Genomic DNA, 22,478 nt, shown 5'->3' with positions numbered 1-22,478 from the left:
AGTTCCACACATGGGAATTCCACCACCTCTCTGAGCAACCTGTATCAGGGCTTTACCACATACACTGCAAAATACTTCTTGTATCTAATCTAAATTGATGTTCCTTTTAGCCTAAAACAATTTCCCCTTCTATGTGCCTGAGCGTGGTGGTTTGGAGACAGGCCTCCAAAATTGTGCACAAAAAATGACAGAACTACTCACAGGTGTAGACTCAGAATTAGGTGGAGGCATCCAAGCAGAGATGTCTTGGGACAATTTCCAAACAGGACACCAGGAGCAAGTCAGTGGTTGGGAAGAATGCTGGGAACCATCCTGAAGGGACTGAGTGAGGGTGGTCTCCAAGTCAGAAGCTGAAATTTGTCCTTTGGGTCAAATATTTGGTCTTTAGGAAAAGATTGGAGAGGAGGCATTCAGCTGGGCCATGTCTGTGCCAGTGCACGTGTGCTATGTATGTGCTACCCTGCACATTCCACTGGCAGCCTGAAGGGATCAGGAGCAAATTTCTCTCCTTTGCTCTAAACTCTGGCAGCTGAGCTGTTATCTGATCCTCCTGCAGACTGCTGTGGTTGGAGGCAAAACACAGGGCACACCATTCTCAGGGATACCCAAGTAACTTAAGCATCCCTGCTAGGGCTGGGGTTTCAAACTAACCACTAGGCTGGGCTCCAAGGAACTTCTCCAGGCCAGAGGGTAGGAAGGGGGCATGCATGACAATGTGAGGGTTTAACCCAGCCCCACAAGGATCAGTTGCTGGCTCTCTCCAGCCTCTGAGGTACCTGGGAGCCTTGATGACTTGTGCTGGGATGGGTGATGTGAGGCTTGGCACTAATCAAAGGGTTTCATTTCTAGCAGGTGGGAGACATTAGGGACAGAATTTAGTGATCACACCCCAGCTTCCCAAGTGGACAAGCTCCAGTTCTGCCCTCTATCAGTCTTTTATCCCTCTTGGTTCCCTCCATCCTGCAAAACTACATATTTTCATAGAATGGTTTGAGTTGGAAAGGACCTTAAAGTTCATCTCGTTCTAATCCCCTGCCATGGGACAGGGACACTTTCCACTATCCCAGGATGCTCCAAGCCCCATCCAACCTGGCCTAGAACTCTTCCAGGGATCCAGGAGCAGCCACAGCTTCGCTGAGCAACATGTGCCAAGGGCCTCACCACCCTCTCAACCAAGAATTTTTTCTTATCTCATCTAAACCTGCCCTCTTTCAGTTTGAAACCATTCCCCCTTGTCCTGTCACTCCAGGCCCTTGTCCAAAGTCCTTCTCCAGCTCTCTTGGAGACCCTGAGGGCACTGGAAGGGGCTTTAAGGTCTCCCTGGAGTCTTGTCCTCTCCAGGCTTAACAGCCTGAACTCCTCCAGCCTGCCTTCATGGCAGACAGCCCTGTGAGCATCATTTTGGTCAGTGAAGTCCTGTGCAGGGCTAAGACAGCCCCAAGCTGACCCACAACCAGGAGAGTGGCACGAGGCCAGGGCTGCACCAGCTCAGAACTGCTGTTCCCAGCAGTGCTAATCCAATTACAAAACAAACTTCCTTGCCCCATGATCAGGAGCTGCAGCAGGCTAAACCAGCCCTGTGACTGTGGAGGGCTTTGTGAGGGACCAGCAATGAATGAGGAGGGATACAGAGCACAGACAGCTGGGAGCACGTGGGGCATTGCTGGGACAAGTGGATTAGAATTACTACAAACAAAGGTCTTTGGTCTAACTTTATCCTCCCAAAAGGGTTAACCTTAAAGCCACATAAGGTTGCTCACGCCCTTTTCCCTCCTAGGGATTAGCATCCTCATGAATAGGGATCCCTGTCACCTCTCTAGCCCTACTGGATGCCTGCCCTCACCCACCCCATTCCCAAACAATGCTCATTCAGTCACAGGATGCCAAAGGCAGCACTAAAATACCCTTCCAAGAGAACTTCAGTTCAAATTTTCTGGGGAGAAACTTCTGCTAGAACTGGAGTCATATATTTTCAGTGGTCAGGACAAAGGAAGGGGTTATTTCCCTTTATTTGGCATTGGTGAGACCACACCTGGATACTGTTTCCAAGTACATGAAGAGAGGAAGAGAGTGAGAGAGTCCTGCTGAGGATGGTCAGGGGCAGAACAAGGGAGTTTCACTTCTTTACCCTGGAAGGGCTCAGGAGAGATGTGGTTCCCACAGGAACGACCAAGAGCCATTTTGCTGGAGCACTTGGACACACAGCCCAGCTGCAGGCAGTCCTGCTGGTCCACGACTGGCTCTGAGCAGCTGGTGCAATGCACACAGGTCTCATTCCTCTCCTCCCTGTGCTCAGCAGGGATGCTCCTGAGATGGAGCCAGGCTGCTTGAACAGGATTTCCCCACAAGGCTGCACAGCCAGCACTGCCTTCCAGGCACTTTGCTCCCTGCCACAGCTCCTCAGGAAAACAGCCCCACACTATGTGGGGAGCTGCACGGACACAAGAAGCCTTTTCTTTCCCACAGCTCCCAAGAAGGCAGAGGATCCCCCATGATGAGCTCTTCACTGGGGCCATCAGGGCACAGCAGGGCTGCTTAAGTGGCACTTGAAACCTTCTAAGTGCAGAAAGGGCACCCAGATTTCTACATCTCCAGCCCTTCCTGCAGGCTCTGGGAAAAAAGCCCTCCCACTGGCGTCACCTCCATCCCCAGTGGACAAAATGCCTCCCTGGGATGGAGAGAGGCAGGCAGAGCTGCCAGCAGCCAAGTGGCTGTAAGGAGACACCGGCCAGCTCAATCCAATGCCTTTTAAGGAGCGGCAGAGCCTGAGGCATCCTGGACCAACCCACCAGACTTGTGCAGCTCCCAGTCACGGGGTGCACTCACAGACCACACTGGCCATGCCCCACGGCCCCCACAGCAGCTCAGAACTGTGCAGGGCAGCCAGGACAGCTGTCTCTCAGCTAGGATTGAGTCTGAAAAACCCCACACCCCGGACAGCAGAGCAGGGTTCCTGCAGTGGCTGCAGGATTCACCCACACAAAATCCCCACAGTCCCATCAATCACCTCAGTGTCCCCCAGCAACCAGCAGGGACAGCTTCCTCCGGGCATCAAGCAGAAGGGAGGCTGATGCTTTTTCACAAAGCCTTCACCAGGCCACTGCTAACTCACCCCATCAATGCCCAAGGGCTTTGCTCCACTAACAGAAAAGGTTTTGCTGGTCCTGCAGTGAATTTGCTGCTGCCATTCCCATACGGAGAGCAGAGGGGAAAGGGAATGTGCTGCTGGGGAGTAACAGCAGGATGGAGCTTAGGCTGAAGCATGGATAGAGGAAATGCATGTGCATGGGTATAGGAGCAACATCAGGAACAAGGTGAAAAGGCAAGGATGTATGAAACAGTACAGAGCACCAGAGAAAGGTTCAGCCAAGAAAATAAAGAGGAGCAAGCTGGCCCAAAGACAAGGTGTCAGGAAGACAAACAACAAGAGCAGAGCCAGTAATTTCTCAGAGGAGATCAGGAACTCTGTGAAATTCAGGGACTTTGCCTAAGATTTATGAGAGGTGAAGAAAAACAAGAAGGCAAAAGATCCCAAAGAGCACCCTCTTCTACAGGGAGTAACAGGCAAGTCCAAAATCAGCTCATCACTGCCCACAAAGAGTCTCAAAGACATGGCAAGGACATGACCACCTTCGTCCCCTGTGCCTCAGAGGGGACACTGACTGAACACACCAATCTCAGTGTATCCAACAGCGCAGGGAAAATCAATTCCCTTAAAGTTCTCGTGTAACAAAATTTCCCTTTCCACTGTTTTGCTACACTGATCCCCCACTCAGGGGGGATGTGGGCACACAGTCCCATGAAGCAGGAGACAACCATGCACTGCTTTATTAGGCAGTGGTGCTGTACACATGGCCAAGGCTGGTCACTGTTCACGTCTGGCAAAGGATGGCAGTGAGCACTGAGGAGGGTGCAGTGAGGGCAGCCTGCCCTGCACTCTGCGTGCCTCACTGGCCCCAGGCAGGCCCTGCTCACCCCTGCCAGCCTCCTCACCTCAAGCACAGCCGTTTTGTCTCTCATGGGCAGAGCTAGGCACCCTCACAGAGGTACCTCAAGTCTGCTACCAGATGATCCATCCCCGCACACACTCCCCCCCTCCCTGGACTCTCCAAGGTCCCAGCTCCAGTCCTGGCATGCCAAGCTCTGCCAAGGAGGCAGGTATGGAGGTGTGGACAGCCCCACTCAGCTCCTGGCACAGGGGGTCCTTCCAGTGCCACGCCAGCACAAAACCAGAGCACAGTAGTCCCTGGGAGAGCAGGACGAGGGGCCCGGCTGCAGCAATCCCCGACAGCACCGGCTGTGCCCAGCGAGCCGCTCACGGGCTGACGGTCTGGAGCCCATCCTTGGCACGGCAGCGCTCAGCCCTGGGCATGGGCCAGTTTTGGGTGCAGCCAGCCTGGAGCCTGGCTCATGGGGGTGATCCCTATAGGGTACGGATAGCCACCGGGTACAGCAAGGACATGTGCTCAGCCCCCTTGATGGGCAGCTTGCGGCTGGCGTAGTGATGGATGATCTCCGGCACGCTGTCGAAGGGCGGGCTGTGCTGGCCCAGCACATACTTGTTCTCCTGGGTCCGTGACAGCTTCATGTGCATGAAGCCCTGGCTGCTCCTGCAGGGACAGATCAAGGCAGGGTTAGGGGGTAGAGCTGGCCCCGGCCTCCCCTCATCCCCTGACCCCCTGACACAGGCAGCCTGCTGCTGCAGCTGAGGGGAACGCTGCTGGCTCCTGTCTGCAGCCACGGCTCTGCCTGCACCCTCCTGCTCCTGGCTGACTCCAACAAAACCCACAGAGCAAAGGAGGGACATGGCCAACGATACTGCAGCGTCCCCTTGGGGAGCATGGCCATGCAGGGGGGTGTGCAGGGCCCACCCAGGGTGTGTGTGGGTAGGGAAGGCATCACCCGGGCAAGAGCAGCAGGGGCCCTTGCTGTAGGGTCATGGAGGGGTAGTGGCTTTTGCTCCTTGCATGTGACAAAGCCCCTTTTGCAACTGCTCTGGTTCTCACAAGATCCCCTCAGCTCCCAGGACTTCAGCTCCCAGATCTCCAGCCTCACCGTGGCAAACCAGGTTTTTCTCCTCTGGACCACAGCCAAAGGATTTTCTCCTTCCCCCTCTCCCCATGCCACTGCTGCAGGCTCCATAAAACCCGCTCAGCACACCGAGAGCATTTCCCGGCACAGCACGGGCACCGAGCCACGCTGGGCTGTGCAGGCAGATCCTGCCACAAACACTGATTCCAAGTGACGGACTAATGGCCCTGTTGCTATTAATCTGCGTCTCCGAGGAGAGCCACAGCCTGTCTGCAGCGTCTGGATTGCACATTATGGCAAAATATTGATGACTTAAAAGCAGACAGGACCTCATCAGTGATGCCGAGCTGCTTGGAGTGCTGCACAGCCCGGCCCCATCCCCCCGGCTGGAGACGGGCCATAATGGACAGCCCAGCTGCATTAGCAGAATGGCTTTGCAATCCATTTAGAGATAGGAGCAAGGAGCCAGCTGTCCTGAGAGACAGCCACAGCCCCCCAGCACGGGCTGAAGAAAAGCAATAGCTTGGCTGTGTCTTGTGTCCCAGTTGGGAGGGAACCGGAGCGCTGCCACATGGAGCCATGGAGAGCTGATACTGGTTGTGCTTATCCTCAAGTGCTCCACAGGTCCTTGTCACAAGCTCAGGGATGTGGTGAGATCACACTCCTAGAGAGATGACTGAGGGAACAGGCTGCAAACAGCAGCAGCCAGGACAAGGGGTGGGTGCTGCTCCTGCTGAGCACCTCTGCAGGCACAAGGAAGGACACAAAGCTTTGCAGTGTGGCCTCAACCACTCTCGTGGACTCTCCAAGCATCTGAGGCAATGACATGACCTCGTCCATGACAGGCAGCGTGGGGGTGCCTAGCCTGTCACAGCAGGGTTAAATCCTTCCAGCTACCTAACCTGCTCTTTCTTGTGCATATTTTCCTTTAAAGCAACACCAAAGTACTTTAGGTCAGCATTGGAATGCTTTTCAGACCATCTCCTTGGCTGTGCCTCCTTCCTCAAGGAAAAAAAAAAAAAAAAAGAGTTAAAAAAAAAATAATAGAGAGAGCTGCAGACAGCCAGCTTACAGCTATATAAAAAGCATCCCAGGGGATTCTCCTTAAACAGGCTCTACAGTGAAAGGCAGTGGAGTAAAAATCCTGCTCCTGGGGCTGGGGCTTCTCCACAAACTCTGCAAGGACAGGCAATGCCCAAGCAACTCCCTGATGGGCTGGGGAAGGTGGGATACTACTGCACACCATGGCCTAGCCACACATGCCATCTGAGAGGAGGATTTTGCCATAAGACTGAGGATGATGGCAAGAAGTAAGGGAAAAAACATTAAGAGACAGGTGACTGGCTTGTGGAGAGGTGATGGAAAGCCACCTTTGGTGACTGAATGCCACCTCCCAGGCTCTCCAACACACAGCTGGCTAATGCCACTCACAAGGCAATGGTGACACCTCTTGCAGATTCAAATGCAGCTCCCCATCCAGAAGAAGCTGTTGCTCCAAAATGGCTCACAAGCCAGGGCAAGGAAAAAACACAGAAAATTAAAAGATCAGTAAAAATTTAATCATCAGTAAAAATTCTGACCAAAAAAAGGGAAAGGAGGGAGCTATTCCAGAAGGGTTTGTTGGCTGATCTGAAAGCTCTAAATGCAGAAGTAAGAAAGTGTATTTTCAGTGGAGCTCCTGCCCTGGTTTGGTGCTGAAGGCAACAAAAAGAGTGAAAAAATGTGGAGAGAAACAAAGCAATCTAATTCACAATTGTGCCACTGGGAAATAAACAGAGAGGCTGATACCCTTGGGAGCAATGCAGGTAGAGAGACCACTGGGGAAACTCAAAGTATACTGAGAAAAGCACAGGGATAAGGGGCCTGCTGCTGGGCAGGGATAGCTGAAGTGCTCAATGAATACTTATTTCCCATCTGGCAGGAACAGAGCTAATATAGCTGTCCAGCAGAAGAGCAAGAAGGTATTTGCTCATCCATCATCATCTTCAGACAGTAACAGCTTTGATTTTGTGGATTCGGGCTGCCCCAAGAGCCAGGAAAGAGCTGGATGAGGAGCTGTGGGCAGTTCCCCCCTGTCAGGACACATGCAGAGATGCCTCATGCAATTTTGGCATCCAGGGAATCTGGAAAACTTGGGGAGAATATAAAGATTCCCCAAAAACCACAAGCAGAAAACAAGCTGTGCTGTGGGGATGAGGTTTCCCTACTGGCAAACCAGAGCAGGGCAAAGCCCTCTCTACAGCTGAGAAATGGATCTGTGGGCTGGGGAGGCAAGGATGGGTACCCACATTTCCATCAACAGTGGGCTCTTACAAACTTTCTTTTGCCATAAAACTAAGCTACAAAAAAAAAAGGGGGGGGAACAAGAAAACAGAGCTGGAAGCTGTAACCAGACACATCTGACTGAGAAGTGAAGCACATCATTTGATCCATCTGAGAGATTATTAGCACTGCCAAGGAAGAGCAGTGGGCCTCCAGACCTTCCTGAGAGATTTTTTTGCCAGACACCAAACCCGAAACCCGTGCCACACCACAGAAAAGGGCAGGGCAGTCCTGCTGATCCTGGCTAAAATTTGTCCTTTGGGTCAAACATTTGGCCTTTAGAAAAAGATTAGAGAGGAGCCATTCACACTGCAGCCATTTCTGCCCACTCGTGGTCGTCTCATAGTTAGCCAACTAGCACGGGCACACTTGGGGCACCCACCTAAGGGTCACCTGTGCTGTGGGTGCACACCCCCCAGGCCTGGCAGGCTCACTCACTTCAGGGAGAGGGAGAAGTCGTTCTTGCTGGTCTCGCTGTTGCGCACCAGGTAACTGGCCTCCTTGCACAGCCGCAGCAGCGTCTCCGCGTCCGTCCGGCTGATGGCCCCGTGGTACCAGCTGCAGGGAGAGGGCACAGAGCACACATCTGCCGAGGGCTCTGCTGGGCTGGGCACAGAGCACACACCATGGAAAAGACTCCCCGGGACAGCAGCAATGCCAGCACCTCCCCAGGGACTGCAGCCACACTCAGGGAGAGGGAATGGGGTGGCATCACTGGGGTTGGGAGACAAACAGGCTGAAATGTGGAGCCAAGGAAGAAAGGAAGGAGCAAGTCTGCCCCAGGGACCCTCATGGTGTGGCCACAGGGCTCCCTACTGCAGGTGGAAGGGTTGGCAGCCACACTGGGCAGGCAGGACTCACCACTGGCTCTCCAGGGGCAGGGCAGGGTCAATCCTCTCCCCAACAAAGGGGCCAGGCTCAGCTGTCAGTGTCTTTGTGTTCTTGAGGCTGCTGGAGCCGTGCCTGAGGACAGCCCTGGCCTTCTCCTCCCTGCAGGGCGAGGTGCGGCCATACCCCAGCCCCTCCGAGGGACCTGCAAGACAGACAGACATCACAGGCTGGGATCCTAACTTCCTCTGGCAGGAAGAGCCAGAGCCCCTCACATCACACTGGGTCACTTCACACTGCCCCATCCCCCAGGTCTAAGCAAGGGCAGGGCAACCCTTGGGCTCACTGCAGTGTCCAGGCTGGAGCCAGTAGCTGAGCCCATGGAAGACATTTCCAGAGAGGTTTCAAAAGCTCAGGAGGTTTTGCTAATGAAAAAATGGTTTCAGTGGCTGTGGCACAGGGTTAAGTGTGATACAGCAAAAAGAGGTTCCCCAGTCTCAGAGGAAGAGGGGATAGATGGAGCTAAAGGAAGCTGTCAGTTTGGAGCCAATGGACACATTTTGCTGGCACAAATAAACAGAGGGTGAAAAAACAATTCCTCGAGGTGGGAAGGGGATATTTTGACTGCAGGTACCTCCCTGACAGTGCCACCTGCCTGTCATCAGCCCAGCCACAGCCAGGAGTGTGGGGGATTGACTGAGCTGTGCCTCAGGGACCTGGCCTCCCACTGCCTGTTATTTCCATGCAGGATGATTTCAGCATTAACAATATCAGTCCTCCTTCCTCCCAAGAGTTCATTATTGTTCCCTGTACCACCAATCCCCCTGCACAAATTACTTATTGATCAGGCAGAGCTGCCACAGTGTGGGGCTGGCAGGGGCTTACATTGTGGCAGCACAGTCACCCTGGAGGTGGCTGAGCCCAGAAATGCCCTAGGACTACTGGAATGCCCCAGACAGGACAACTCTCCATGCTTCCAGGCTGGTGGAGGGGGAGGTAAAAAATAGCCAGAGGGATGTTCTCCTCTCTAGCAGGGCATCCTATAAGGCAGCTGTTTGAGTGACACCTTTTCCAAGCCCTGTGCAGGTGAGCAGGACTCCAGCCCTGCAAGGAGGGGAAGGCAGCCAAAATCAAACCCAGCCAAAATCCCCTGCAGCTTAGCATGGCATAAACCACCCTGAGCACAGCTCAAGGAGGAGGTGCCTGGCATTATGGCTTGACAAGCCCTGCTTCTGCGGCACTCTGGCTTCTCCCCAGCCATGCTCGCCCTTGTACATCACACACAGGCTTCAATTTCAACTCATCCCCTTAAAAAATTGGGGCAATCATTAAAAAGCCAGACAATCAAACAGCCCAAGTGTTTGCTGGCGGCACAAAGTCATTGTGTTCCAGGCTCAAAAGAAATGCATTGCACCTGTCAGAGGGAGACAGAGGCAGATGCATGATTAAACAGGATATTAAAAACAAGCCCTTAGGAGGATGAAGACATCCTTCAAGACGTTCAAGTCACCTCCAGACACGGGAAATAGAAAATGAGACAAAACTCTGGCAAGATAAACTTAATACAACAAAGCAAAGCAAGTCAGAGGGAAAAAAAAAAGAGACTCCGTGTTGCTAAAATCAGGAAAAATGACAAAGTGATGTGTTCATCAGGAGCAGGATGCATGTCAGAGCTGCTGTGGGTATTATAAATGATGGGGAAAAGAAGAGCCTGCATAACAAAAAGATTAATTTTTCTTGACACCTGCATTCATTGCAGGAAGAGGATCAGAAAATTCCCACCTGCCAAGACCTTTCTTCTTGAGGACTGATCTCAGCCTGCAGCATCCCTAGGGATTTGGGAAACACCCAACAAAGCCCTGGCAGAGCAGACACTTTGCTCTCGAGTGCCCCCACCATCAGCACCAAAATAAGGCATCACCTGCAGCCTGTGCTCAAGCCCACCCAGGAGGCAGCAAAGGCCACACTGGCTTTTATCTTGTAAAGCTCTGTGGGGATCTGGGTAGCTGCAGATAAGGAAATCAGACATCTGCAGCTGGCACTGCAGTGAGTGCCCACCCGGACAGCATCGGTGACACACAGGCAGGCCCTGCACGCTGCCACACAGGAAAAGGCACAGCTTGCATCCCAGCTCCCCACTGGTAACAATCCAGTCATGGCTTTCCACAAACTCCCCCCACCTAATGCTCTTGGCAAAATCCTAATTCACCACAGCACAAGAGCAAGGTCCTTGAAATATTAATAAAGGGTTAAAAGAGAAGCAGCAATATTTGGCTTCCATAAAGTGAGACTGCCAGCAGCATCCAAAGGGGATTTACCCAGGGGCTCTGTGCTCAGCACACACAAAAAAGGTTTCACAGCAAGGCAAACCTGAGATGACAAAGTGTACCTGGGAGATTTGGCTGCTCAGGATAGCAAAAGCAAGAGTGGAGAATCCACAGGGACCTCCTGACACTAAGCAGCAAGGTAATAAAACAGCAGAGGAAACAGAGCAGCGCTAAATAATGAAGAGGGGGAAAAACAGCCCCACCTTCAGCACTGGGATCTGAATTAGCTGCTAACACACCTGTAAGGGACCTGGGCATTAAAAATTAGTCAATGAAAGAAAACATCAGCCGAATACTCTGTAGAGTTGTTGAGAAGACCTTAAAAGCAGCCAGTTGGGAATTTGGAGGCAAAGAGGAGAGAACAAAAGGGACAGTAATGACTCTGCCATGCCATGGAATAATCCCACAGAGCAGCTCTGCTACTGAGAGCAGAGGCACCAAAGAGCCAGTGTCTCTCTGCAGCAGAAGGTACAGCAGGACAAACACCCGGTGTCCAGCACATGACAACTGAAGGGCCAGGAGGAGCTGGGGGAGGGCAGAGGAGGAGGGTCATGTCTGGCACTGCCCAGGGCAAGCCCCAAGGCATCACAGCAGTGCAGAGTCACAGCAAGCAGGGGCTGCAGTCCCCCAGACACGGCGCTGTCACGCAAGACCCACCATTGGCGTCTTCGTAGCTGTGCTGCGCAGGGAGGGGGGCACCAGCCTCCCCATCCGGGGGGCTCTCACTGCTGTCCAGCTGTCCCACCGGTGGGGGCCATGGCAGGTCTTTAATGACTTTGATTTCAACTGGATGGGGGGTGGGGGGGGGGGGGGTGAGGGAAACAGAGAGAAAGAGAGAGAAAGAAAGGGTTTAGAAAACCATCAGCAACACCAAAGGCCCACAGAGAAGGAGAGCAGTTGTAGGGGGAAAGACCTGAGGACTAAATTCCCAGGAGTCCTACATCAGCTTGGCCATCACATCTCTTCCACAGTACCAAGCAGGGACAGGCCTGAGGTGGGGCACATTCCCAATGGAGAGACCCTGCTCCTCCCATCAGTTTTTCCAGCCAACCCTCTCTGGGGTTTGGGGGAGCCTGCAATCACCCCTTTCCACATACTTGTCTGTCTGGGGGTCTTGGCCAACCATCCCATTGCCATTTGTCCTGCCTGTGCATCTCTCTTGCCCTAGGTACCTCCCAGTGACACACAAGGTCCACATTTCCCTGCCAGGCACCAGTGGGTTGCAGCCTTGTACCAGTAGCAGCTGCCCATAGCAGGGGTCCCATGGACCCCCCCAAAGGGGGAATGGGCCAGCAGAGATATTCTGGCATCACTGGAGAGAAAAAACACCCGACAAAACAGAGCAGGATCTGCTCTGGCTTCAGAAAAAAACAGGCAGCAGGTCCCAGCGTGGCCCAGGGAACAGCAACCTGACTCCCTTGGGACTCAGAGCAGGCCTGAAGCATCCTGGGCAGCACCCACATGTATCTACACATGAGCCAGACCTGTGAACACACCACTTCCACCCAGGGATATCAAGCAAGGCAGCTCATCCAGAGCACAGACACCTCAGCACAAACCCAGCCCAGCAGAGCACAGTGTTCCATGATGGAGCCCAAGACACCAAATCCTTGGCACGGGGTGCTGTGGGACCTGGTAGCCCAAGCACAAGTGACACTGTGACACTGAGCCCAGCACACACATCTCCAGCTCACACTGCCCAAACCCAAAAGGTGAACCACTCCCCAACCCCAAATTTCCACGTCTCTCTGCCATCATCTCCACACAGTGCCACCATCCTGAGCACCCTCAGCAGCAGCTGCAGCACAGACACACAATGCTGCAATTAAAATGCATCCTAGATAAGAGCGTAGCAATTAGCCAGCACCGGCACGGAGCCAGTGCTAATGCACAGCATGGATTTCCTCATTACCAAACACAAACACAATCGATCCCACAGCACGGATAAATAGGTCAGGGGGCCTGGATGAAGGCTCCTTGGCTATCCTCCTGCCCTGAGGAAGGAGGGATCTGCTTGAGCCCAGGGTTGAACCTACCTCTGCAGCGCAAGGTTGAGGGTGTTAATTTGCACCAGAGGCTGTGATCAGTTGGAACATGGGAGAGGCAATGGGAGACAGGTGTTGGACTGGTTACCAAGGCAGTTCTATCCATTCTGTCCAGCCTGGCTCCCTGCTCAGAGAAACAGCTTTTGCAAGAGCACAAGTACTCCCTGAGCTATGAAAATGCAGAGACCAACATTACTGACTCCCGTAAAATGAAGGAACCTCAAAGATCCAGCTTCACAAAAAGTGTCGTTTGCTTTATGGCTGCTCCCATCACTCACCTGCAAAGGCTTTGGAGATCCGCTCCTTCTTCCATTCCCAGGGCTGGTCATATTCCTCTGGTGGCCTCTCATCATCCTCAGGCAGCCGGGACTCCCTGGGCCTGGGGCAGGCTGAGCAGTCACCGTCCATGTCCAGCACAGGCTCATAGGGAGTGTCATAGAGGTGCAGCGGCCGGGCAGGAGCCTCCCGCAAGCCCTTCTGGCGGATCTCTGCCCAGAGAGGGGGAAAAGACCATGAGCCTTCTGCCCAACACAGGTCCCCAAAATGGTGCTAGGTGACAGGGATCAATGTCACCTGTGGTAAAATGGGGTAGGGAGCATCAGCAGAGGAGGAGACAGCGAGCAGCTGCCAGGAGCAGGAGAGTGGCTCGGCAGCACCAAGGTGCCCACAGTCCCACACCCCCACTCCTGGGCAGCCTGGCAAAATGGGGTCCATGGGGACAGAGTACCCTGAGCCTGATTTCCTGCATGCAGTGAGGCTGGGTTTCTCCCCTGGACACCCAGAGTGGTTGGTTTAATAAAACACACTTCCCTCAAGCAAAACAAAGTCTCTCCCACAGGCACAAGCAGTCTCTCCACTGCCTGCTGGTTTTTCCAAGAAATATAATGGACTACTTCAAAAAGCCACATGAGCTTTCCAGAAACCACTTACTCCAGGAAACCACAGAGCTGCAAAGCAGTGCCAGAGCCAGCATGGCGACCCTGAGCACTGCCTTCAAGAGCACACGCTCCCAGCTCACCAGCTCTCCAGCCCTAGACAGGCCCACTGGGGGCCCTGCTGCTGCAGCAGCCACAGCATGTTCTGGCCCAGTCCTAACTGAATTAAACAGCTCCCACATCCATCTTAGTTTTAAGCCAGATGCAGGGAATGTCAGGTCTCTCCTGACTCAACCTGGCAACTGGGGTCCTGGGGGACAATATCACAGGGAGAGATGTGCCTGTAGTACTCAGACAGTCTTTGCATGCTCCTGCAAACCCAGTGCACAAGGATAAAGCTGGGAAAATTTGTCTGCAAAATGGCTGTCCCCTACCACAACCATCACCCAGGTTTGCCTTATGTGGGGGCTGCAAGGAACAGAGTACAGTGGCCACCAAACTCAGGGACCAGAGGCATAAAGAGTGGCCTTTGCATGACACCTTCCACCTTACCAGCCATCATCTTCTGGGCTTCATAGGGCTCCATATACCCGTCATTCTCCATCACCTTCTCCAGCCCTGCCTGGCTCCCTGCCACCTGTGCCGCATCAAAGGGATCTGCATAGTCCTCCAGAACAGCCAGCTGGAACAGGGCAAGAACAGGAAAAGGGTTAAGGCACTCTCTGCCTTTATTGGCAGGTGGAAGGCAGAGCCCACCATGAGCCCCTCCAGCAGCAGCCAGAGTGACCACTGAGAACCCAAACCCACACCGTGGCAACCCTGCAGAGCCCTGCAGGCAGCTGACAGCTTTCCAGGCACCAGCATTTGGCTGTGGAAATGCTCCAGCCTTTGTCCTGAAAGCTGAGATTGGAGCCAAGCAGAGCAGAAGGCAGCTCTGCCCCTCCCTCACCATCAGGCCCCAACTGCCAGCACCCACATGCATGCCCTGGCCCGGTCCCCACTGCAGCACAGGGCTGCCAGCAGTGCTGCACCCCTCCATGGCACACAGATGCTCTCCTGCACACGGCCACATTTCCTTTCCCAATGTGGAGAAGGGGCACAGATCCCAAAACTGGGGTGTCAGCTGGCACTGGCACAACTAGGAACTCATTGCTTATTTTCCAGGGCTCCTGTGCACTCATTCAAAGAGCTTTTCTAACAAAAGGGCTAAGAATAGCCTATGGCTTCCTCTCCACTCCTTCCCAGGCCTCCACAGCATCTCCAGACACATCTTAAGTCAGACAAGATAGAACCTTCCTCCAGGAAGCCAAACCAGGAGCTTCTCAAGTGCCATGTCACAGGGTCAGCACTAAATTCCTGAGATTTGCACTTATTAGGGAAAAGGATCCTGCAGTAGGATATGGGGCATGTCACCGAGCTCAATCCCCTCCAGCAATGCAGCCACATGCCTGCTCTAGCATCTCAGCAGCTTCCCAGTCAGAGCACCCCATCACATGGCCCTGCAGTCTCCAGGAAGTCTGGAGCTGTGCATCCACCAACAGCCCCAAAGCCTGCTCCCAAAGTGGGGCCAGGCAATATTTCCAGCAGCAATCAAATGTACCCAAGCACCCAACCACCTAGCAGGACACAAACCCCCAGCTTGGGGGGATTTGCTACCACAAAACAGGCTAAGCAGATGTCCCACAGCAAGGACCAAATGTCCCAAGCATGGTGTGGCAGCTGCCTAATCCCACCTGGTGCCAGGCTCCATCCTCACCACTATGCTGCCCTCTCCCTAGCCAGCCACGGAGACCACTGCTCACACATTCCTCTGCAGCTCCAATAATCAGCTTAAAACAAAAGATTTCTCCCTCCTTCCTGCGCAGAATGCCCAACAATAGCCTGTGACAGAAAACCCAGCAGGAAAAGGGAACAGGAACTGGAACTGTAAACACCTCCATGCAGTCCCAAGACTTGGCACCCCTGTGAGCTACATGAGGCACACGGCTCTCTGTGCCTGGCTTACCATCTCCTCCCTAAATGTCCCAGCTCCATGGGCAGCCGATGCATGGGGAACAGGGTCAGCTCTCCAAACCTGGTCCCTCCATGCCAGGGCACAAGCAAGTAGCTGACCATCCCCAGACCACATCCCAGCTGCCCCCCAGGAGCAGAACAGGGCTCAGACATGGGAGCTGCAGATGCTCTCCCCCCTTGGCAAGGTGGCAGAGGACAGATGGTGTCAGAGTACCGGCTCCACCCCAGGCAGGGGGCAGCGAGCCAGGACAGGGCTCAGGAGCAGCCAGCCCCAGCTTTGCAGGGGGAGTCAGGCAATCTGCTCTTACCTCTGTCATCTGAGGGGGGACAGGCATCACTCAGGCCCCATCAAGCACTGGGGACACAAAGGAGCAGTGCTGAGCCCAGGGGTTTGCAGCCCTTTGCTCGCCACCACGAGGGCTAAGTTCCCCAGGGTGACTTTGACAGCTGCTTGGTCACCAGGACCTGCTTCCCACTGCTGCCTGAGAGATCTCACTGAAGCTGCTCCAAACAGCCAGGACATCCCATGGCCTCTCCCACGCCTTGAAAGCTGCAGGGGCTCTTGCTGCACCACAACACCTGCAGGGCACAGCCCTGTGACAGCAGCAGCATCCTCACACACGTGCTCAAGACAATGGAGGCATGGGCATGCCAGCAGAGTCCCTACACACACAGATGCACCAGCTCAAGAACCAAGGTGGGTCAATGGGCTGTGCCATGTTCAGTGCTAAATTCAGCAGAGATCTCATGGCTCCAACCATGCTGGGGGGCTGTGAAATGCAGTTTGCTGACCCTCCTGGGGTTAGCCGTCTGTTCCTTAGGCCCCAAGCCCAACCTGACCACATTCAAACCTGCCATGAACTGCATTTCGTAGAAAGGCACAGACCTGTCTTGCTGCTGGTGCCAGTCCTGGACCCTCCCTCTGCATACACAGCAGCTTCAGACAGGGCCAGGAGGCTCCCCTGCATGCAGTGGCCACTGTTATAGAATCATTAAGGTTGGAAAAGACCTCCAAGACCATCAAACCCAACCTTATTTCCAAATGTATTTCCTCGTGTTTAGGTCTGGCTTCCCAGGGAGGAATGCACAAGTTCCAGCAGGCTCACAGAGTGACTCCCACACAGATGCTTCCAGGTCTAGAAAGCAGAGGATGGGGGAGAATCCTAATAGGTTTCTGTCAAGACCCCTAAAACTGGATATTTTGCCTGCAAAAGTTTGCAGAGGCACTCAGAAGAGATTAGATGGGCTTTGTTGGCAGAGGATGTGGTTTGCTGGGTTCAGTTTGGACCCAGAGCAAATGGCTCTGGTTAGAGGCAAGCCCCTTGGGTTTGGGGGAATTTGCCACACTGGTTTGCTTCTCCACTGCCTCAAGGATGCCACTTCATAGGAGTAAGGTCTCCCAGCTGTAGGGTGATGTAGAATGTAAATCCATTTGTTTCTCACATGGTTGGATAGTACAGAAGAGAGCCACAGAAAAGGTGGGAAGGCAATTACTGCCTCCAGGAGCATTACAACCTCGGGAAGGACAAGCAAGCCCACGAGAATGGTGCCTCATGCCCCAAGACTGAGAGGCTGAAGGCTCCAGCCAGTGCCAGGAATGGGGCAAACAGCAGGAATCATGCAATCACTGGGCACATCCTAATGCCCTTGCACATGGGGCCGTATTACGGTTGCCCAGGAAACTGAATCTCTGACATTTCCTAATCTGAGTACTGGATTTTATGAGCCATGCAGGGCTCTCAGCAGCAGCCACAGTGCAAACTGCTACTCCCAAGAGCAGGAGGGGACACAGCTGCTAGCAGGGCAGCTCCCAGGGGTTCATTAAGCCCCCCCACTTTGCTCCAAGGCCAGGCATTTCCATGCTTTGCTCATGTTCCATGTTGCTGAGGGAGCTGCTCACTGCCTGCCGATCCCACCACACAGCTGTGGAGGCATTGCCTGCTCGTACATAGCACAAGCTTTGCTAGATTTGAAATAATTTGGGTGTAAAGCAAAAGCCTGACATGCAAAGCCACCATCCCAGGGCAGCTCTTGGTGCAGATCAGTCCTTCAGGGAGCAGCCAAGCACCACTGGCACCTGGACACATCCTGCTTCAGCATGAGTGTTTTTCACATGTTAATCTGCCACAGCAATGCACACCCAGATCCCTGCTGCAGCACTGAGGCTGTTCTCACTCTAGTATACATGCCAACAATAAGGGGGAAAAAAGAAAATCAAAACAAAATTAATGCAAAGAACCAAATCATCACTGGGTTCTCTCAGTCAAACAGCTTTTATGCTGCCCAAAAGTGAAGGTGACAGATCACAGCTCTTCAAGAGCATTCACAGTTCCGACATCAAAATCCCAGGGCAGAGCTGGGGCTCTTTGTCCCATCTTGCCGAGAAATATTCTACCTGCCACCACCTTCTGCCACAACAAGATGTTCCACTCTACACAGAGGTTTGTAGAGGATTCCTAGGGAGATCCTCCACCTTAAAAACGAGTTTCCTGCCCTGGAGGTAAAGCACATTTGGGGTCTCCTCAGAAGACTGGGTAAATTGCGCAAACTCCGTCAGGTGCGAAATTCCTCCAGTTTTACACATCTGGCAGCTCGGCTTTTGGCAGACACTGAAGCCAAACCCAAAAGCAAACACAGAGCTGACCTTCCAAGAAGGGTCTGGTGCACGGCCCACAGGGGACAGCTGGGCTGGGCAGGGAGCCCAGGGCTGCAGCCGTGGCACAGGAGGAGGGCACACACGGCACCGACAGCACAGCAGCACGTAAGATGACTCAGATGGAGGAGCTCTCGCAGGAAAGACACACACCCAGGAGCTTCCTGAGTGGCTGTTCCCACACCCTGCAGCACTGACCCTGCACTCCCAGCAAGAACAGCTCCTGGTGGGCACAGGACAAAGGCATCCTCAGGCAGATCCCCCAGCCCACCCTCAAGCATGCCCTGGGTGCAGCCAGTAGCAGGATCCTTAGCACATCTCTCCCCACTGTATCTCAGTGGCATTGCTTCTTGTGCCTAATCCAAACACAGCAGGGAAGACACCTCCAGAGTATCCACCTGGCTCAGGTGAACAGCACAGGGCCAGTCCATTGCCCACTGCTGTGGGAAAGGCCTGGCACACTGAGCAGACTGAGGAGGACATGTGCTGTCCACACCATTTCCAGCAGAGTTTGGAAAGCAGCACAAGCCACTGCAGAGCTCGCTCTTAATGCATCCCCACAGGATGCTGCAGATCCTACAGAAGGGGCAAGGCTGTGACAGCTCATGCTACAGCAGCAAAGCATCGTGCAGCCCAGGCAGGAAGATGTTCCTGTACCAAGATGTTCCTGCTTTTTCCATTCTCCAGAAGAAGCACGACAGCTACAGCAGGCACAGGGTGCCCAGGGAGCATAGTCAGCCCCCAGCCACAACAAACCACATGGTCTCAGCCAAACCACACAATCAGGAACCAGTGACTGCTCTTTCCACTTGTCTCCATCCTAATCATCCCCACTTGGAAGGGCTGCATATTTTACTAGAGTGATTTTCCCATCTATCATTAACAAAAACCCTCTCTGCTCCAGCAGCTCTGTCTATACACAGAATTGTACTTCTCCTTTAATCTCCAGCATCACACAACGCAAGGGGTTTGCAGTCTCAGTCCCTGCAGCAGGTAGGGAACAGTGCCCACAGCCTCCACCTAAGTCGGTGAGCACTGAGCCCCCTGCACAACCACCATCTCAGCAGAGGCTCCAGCCAGCTGCCAATATCCCTTCCCTGTTCCAGGACAGCTTGATACCACCAAGAGCAAGGGTCACAAGCAGAAGTAAACCCCCAGCAGGCACTTCCATCCTCCTGTATCACCTTCAGAAAGAGCCACCATGATGTTGGAGCACTTGGGGAACCCTGCCACTGCTCAGCCCAGTAGATGAGAGCTGCAGAGGGCTTTTCAGCCCAACACAGTTGCTCTACATGGTGGATGCTCCCTGGCTCCTCCAGAAAAACTGTATTAATGGACAGCTGCAAGCACTATCAAATATTTCCACTTTTAGTCTGGTTTTGCCCAGTCTCTGGAGCTCTGTGTCCATCACATACCAGAGCCCTAAAGAATTAGAAGTCTCCTCCCTACAGTGGCATGCAGGAGACTATCAGTAATCTAATCACTGCCAATCTTGGAAAAAATGAAGGGTCTTCAGCCTAGCGCTGTTTGAGCACAGCTTCCCCAAATGTATCCCTGCCTCTGACTTTTCCCCAAACTTCTCAGATTCTCCCCAGCCTTTGGATCACCAAACAGCCCGGCCTGTACCTGTCAGCAGTCCCTGCTTCCCTCAGCCCTGGCTCAGCCCTTTGCACATCACAGCCTGAGTCCACATGCTCCCACTCTGATCCTGCAACACATGTTCCAGAGCAAAAACCATCCAGACTGCCTTGGCAAACCACAGCAACACGGTGGCACCTCTGGTCCCTACTACTAGTGCCACGCTCCTCATCCCCCTCTGCTGCCTGCAGCAACCAGTTTACCCAGCTCAAAAGGGGAGCTCTGCTGGGCCACTCGAGAAATCTCCTAAAAGCAATTAGTTAGCACAGGCAAGTTCCCAAGATCCACCAGCAACAAGTTTTTCTATCTGCTTAAAACATTCTCTAGCAGATTTTTCCCGGTGCTCATTTCATTGTGCCGCCCGGCAGTGCCAGGACCACGGATGGCATCACTGACTGTATCCGCGATTCCCTCCGCCAGCCAGATCTGCAATCCCGTCGAGTTCGCCTGACAAGCCCCGTCTTGCAGGTGGCAGCGCTAGCGGGCACTAATTACCCCCTCCTGCCTTTATTTGCGCAGTCCCCGCATCAGCCTCTCCTCCGAGAGGGAAGCCCGGCACCAAGGGCCGCAGCCTCGCTTGGGCTTATCCTCCACCAGGTCCCGGTGCCACTCAGAGCCCGTCTCCCCATGGGGAGCTTCTGCCCAGCTCCTACCCCTCACAGGGGATGTTTCTCGCCTCCCTGCCAGCACCGGCAGCTCCAGGCTCTGCTCTCAGCCCTGGAGAAGCCGGCGAGGGGGGGCGACAGACAAAGAGGCGCTGAGGCTCCCGGACAAAGCAGCACGGCATCTCTGGGGGTCCGGCCGCCGCCGCTGGCACGGGCAGCTCGGGCAAGCGGGCAGAGGGAGATCCACCAGGCACGGAGCGGTGCGAGGCCCAGGGTCACCGGCCCCAGCGTCGGAGGGCACCGCAGACAGTGCTGCGCTCCTCTGCGAGCGCGCTCCCCGCTGGGGATCGTACCTGCCTCCCGCGGGAGCCGCAGGAGAAGCCGGGGCCGCCCCCGTTCCCGCTGACGTCTGCCCGGCATGTCGGTGCTGCCGGGGCACAGGGGGGAAGAGCCCCGTGGAGCCTGGCCGTGCCCCCCCGGGTGCTCGAGGATCCTAACCCTGCTCCTTACTGCGGATGCCAACAGTCTGGCGGGACCACCGAGGCCATCTCCGTGACCGAGGCGCTCAGGCTCCACCTGCCCCTAGGGACCCGGTCCGGCTCCTCTCGGCAGGGGCCGAGGCTCTGGGCGGTCACTCGGGACACCGCAAGCGACGGGATACCGCGGGGAGAGCACCGGGGTCCCGTGTCCGGTCACTCACCTCCTGCGGCGGCTCGTCGGGCGGTTCGGGACCGGCCGGGGGCGAGCTGGGGGGGGCCGGCACCGGCGGCGGCGGCGAGGGGCTGGCGGGCACCTTTTCCACCGCCTCCACCTTGATGAGCCGGTGCTTGGGCGAGACGTAGCGGGGCCCGTCGGGGGCGGCGGCGGGCGGCGGGCCGCTGTAGGGGTCCTCGAAGTCGCGCTCCTTCTGCAGCCGGTAGGCCGCCACGATGTCGGGCTGGGCGGCGGCCAGCGGCTCGGCCGCGCCCCCGGGCGGCAGGGGCGGCTGAGGCGGCGGCCCGGCGCGGTAGTCGGGCTTGGGCGGCGCGGGCGGCGCGGGCCGGGCGCTGCGGAAGCCCAGGTGTTCGCGGAGCCAGCGGGCCATGGTGCCCACGCACTGCGGGGCCCCGCCGGCCCCCGCCCCGCCGCTGCAGCCGCCGCGCTCCGAGCCGGCCGCTCCGCTCAGCAGCATCGGCACCGGCGGACTGAGCGCGGCGGCGGAGCTCGGGGGGGGGGCGCGGGGGAGGCGGCCAGTGCCACCTGCCGGAGCGCCGGCTGCGGGGCCTCCCCCGCCCCGCCCCGCCCGCACCGCAGCCCCGCGCCCGCTCCCCCCGGCGCGGCCCTCAGCGCGGCCCGGCCTCCCCGGCCCGCCTCCCCCGGGGCCCGCCCCGCTCCCCGCCGCCTTCCGCCGCGCCCGGCCGTCCTCCGCGCTCCGGGCCGCCCCCCGCGCTCGGGCGGCTGAGGGCTGGTGGCTCGCTCCCGGCGGCCCCGGGCACGATCCGGCCCCGGAGCGTCCTTCGGCACCAGGGGAAAGGCCCCCGGGGAGGCAGGGCGGTAAAAGGTCCCTCACGGGATCACAGAACGTCCTGAGCTGGAAGGAGCCCACGAGGGTCATCCAGTCCAGCTGCTCGGTGCAAACCCGCTGCCTGGGAGGTGTTTGGTGAGAGCAGCCCCTGCGGGCCCCCCGGAGCAGCTTGCTCCAGGGAGACACTGAAACACAAGGCTGGCCTCTGGACCGCCACAAGAAACACTGCGGGAAGGGGTGAGCAGGGAGGGACAGGGCAGGGAAGTGCTTGGGAGGAGCGCTGAGTTCAGGCTGGATGGGCAGGGATATTGGAGCGAGCGTGCGGGGCTGATCCCCAGCACAGGGGCTGGAGGACATCCCCTGGGATCCAGCAGGAATGTGGCACTGGGAGCAGTCTGTTGGGGCATGGCAGCAGAGCCCGAGGCTGTTGCAGCAACAAAAAGCATGCTAACACGTTCTGACTGCTCCCCCTGGACACACAGCCATCACCAGCCACCAACCTTCTCTGCTCACCCACCACTGAGATCATCTCCCCATGTTATCCAATGCCCCAGCAGCCCTGTCTCCAGACCTATGCTCCCAAATCCTTCCCATCCCTTCCTAAATACACACCATTGCCTAAACCTGCTTCCAGGCT

General features: G+C 55.5%; 1 protein-coding gene across 4 annotated transcripts; it reads right to left on the bottom strand.

Moving 5' to 3' along the window:
• Positions 1-1,969: 1,969 nt before the first annotated feature.
• On the bottom strand, positions 1,970-21,532 carry LOC132333222 (SH2 domain-containing adapter protein F-like). Of its 4 annotated transcripts, none has more exons than XM_059858072.1 (7): positions 21,038-21,532; positions 13,981-14,110; positions 12,832-13,041; positions 11,166-11,294; positions 8,215-8,386; positions 7,792-7,911; positions 1,970-4,610 (listed from the first exon to the last, which is right to left on the bottom strand). In XM_059858072.1, the coding sequence occupies exons 1-7, from the start codon at positions 21,506-21,508 to the stop codon at positions 4,424-4,426; spliced, it is 1,419 nt and encodes a 472-aa protein (XP_059714055.1). In that variant the 5' UTR covers positions 21,509-21,532; the 3' UTR covers positions 1,970-4,423. The 4 variants fall into 4 exon arrangements, 3 of the variants coding, with proteins under 3 accessions (XP_059714055.1, XP_059714056.1, XP_059714057.1); XR_009488090.1 differs by having other exon boundaries at positions 4,471-4,610; positions 7,736-7,911; positions 21,038-21,346; XM_059858073.1 differs by lacking the exon at positions 11,166-11,294 and having other exon boundaries at positions 21,038-21,523.
• Between the last annotated feature and the right edge of the window lie 946 nt (positions 21,533-22,478).

Source organism: Haemorhous mexicanus, chromosome 13 (assembly GCF_027477595.1).
Source record: "Haemorhous mexicanus isolate bHaeMex1 chromosome 13, bHaeMex1.pri, whole genome shotgun sequence".
In the NCBI taxonomy this organism is placed as follows: Eukaryota; Metazoa; Chordata; class Aves; order Passeriformes; family Fringillidae; genus Haemorhous; species Haemorhous mexicanus.
This window is presented reverse-complemented; position numbering and strand designations above follow the sequence as displayed.

Bases quoted from the DNA above. Each gene is read 5' to 3' on its own strand.
- LOC132333222 (XM_059858072.1), bottom strand. From the start codon at position 21,508: ATGCTGCTGAGCGGAGCGGCCGGCTCGGAGCGCGGCGGCTGCAGCGGC. The intron at 11,295-12,831 runs GTGAGTGATGGG...CCCCCCATCCAG, and splicing joins GATCTCCAAAGCCTTTGCAG to TTGAAATCAAAGTCATTAAA. The intron at 4,611-7,791 runs GTGAGTGAGCCT...CTGTCCCTGCAG, and splicing joins GACTTCTCCCTCTCCCTGAA to GAGCAGCCAGGGCTTCATGC.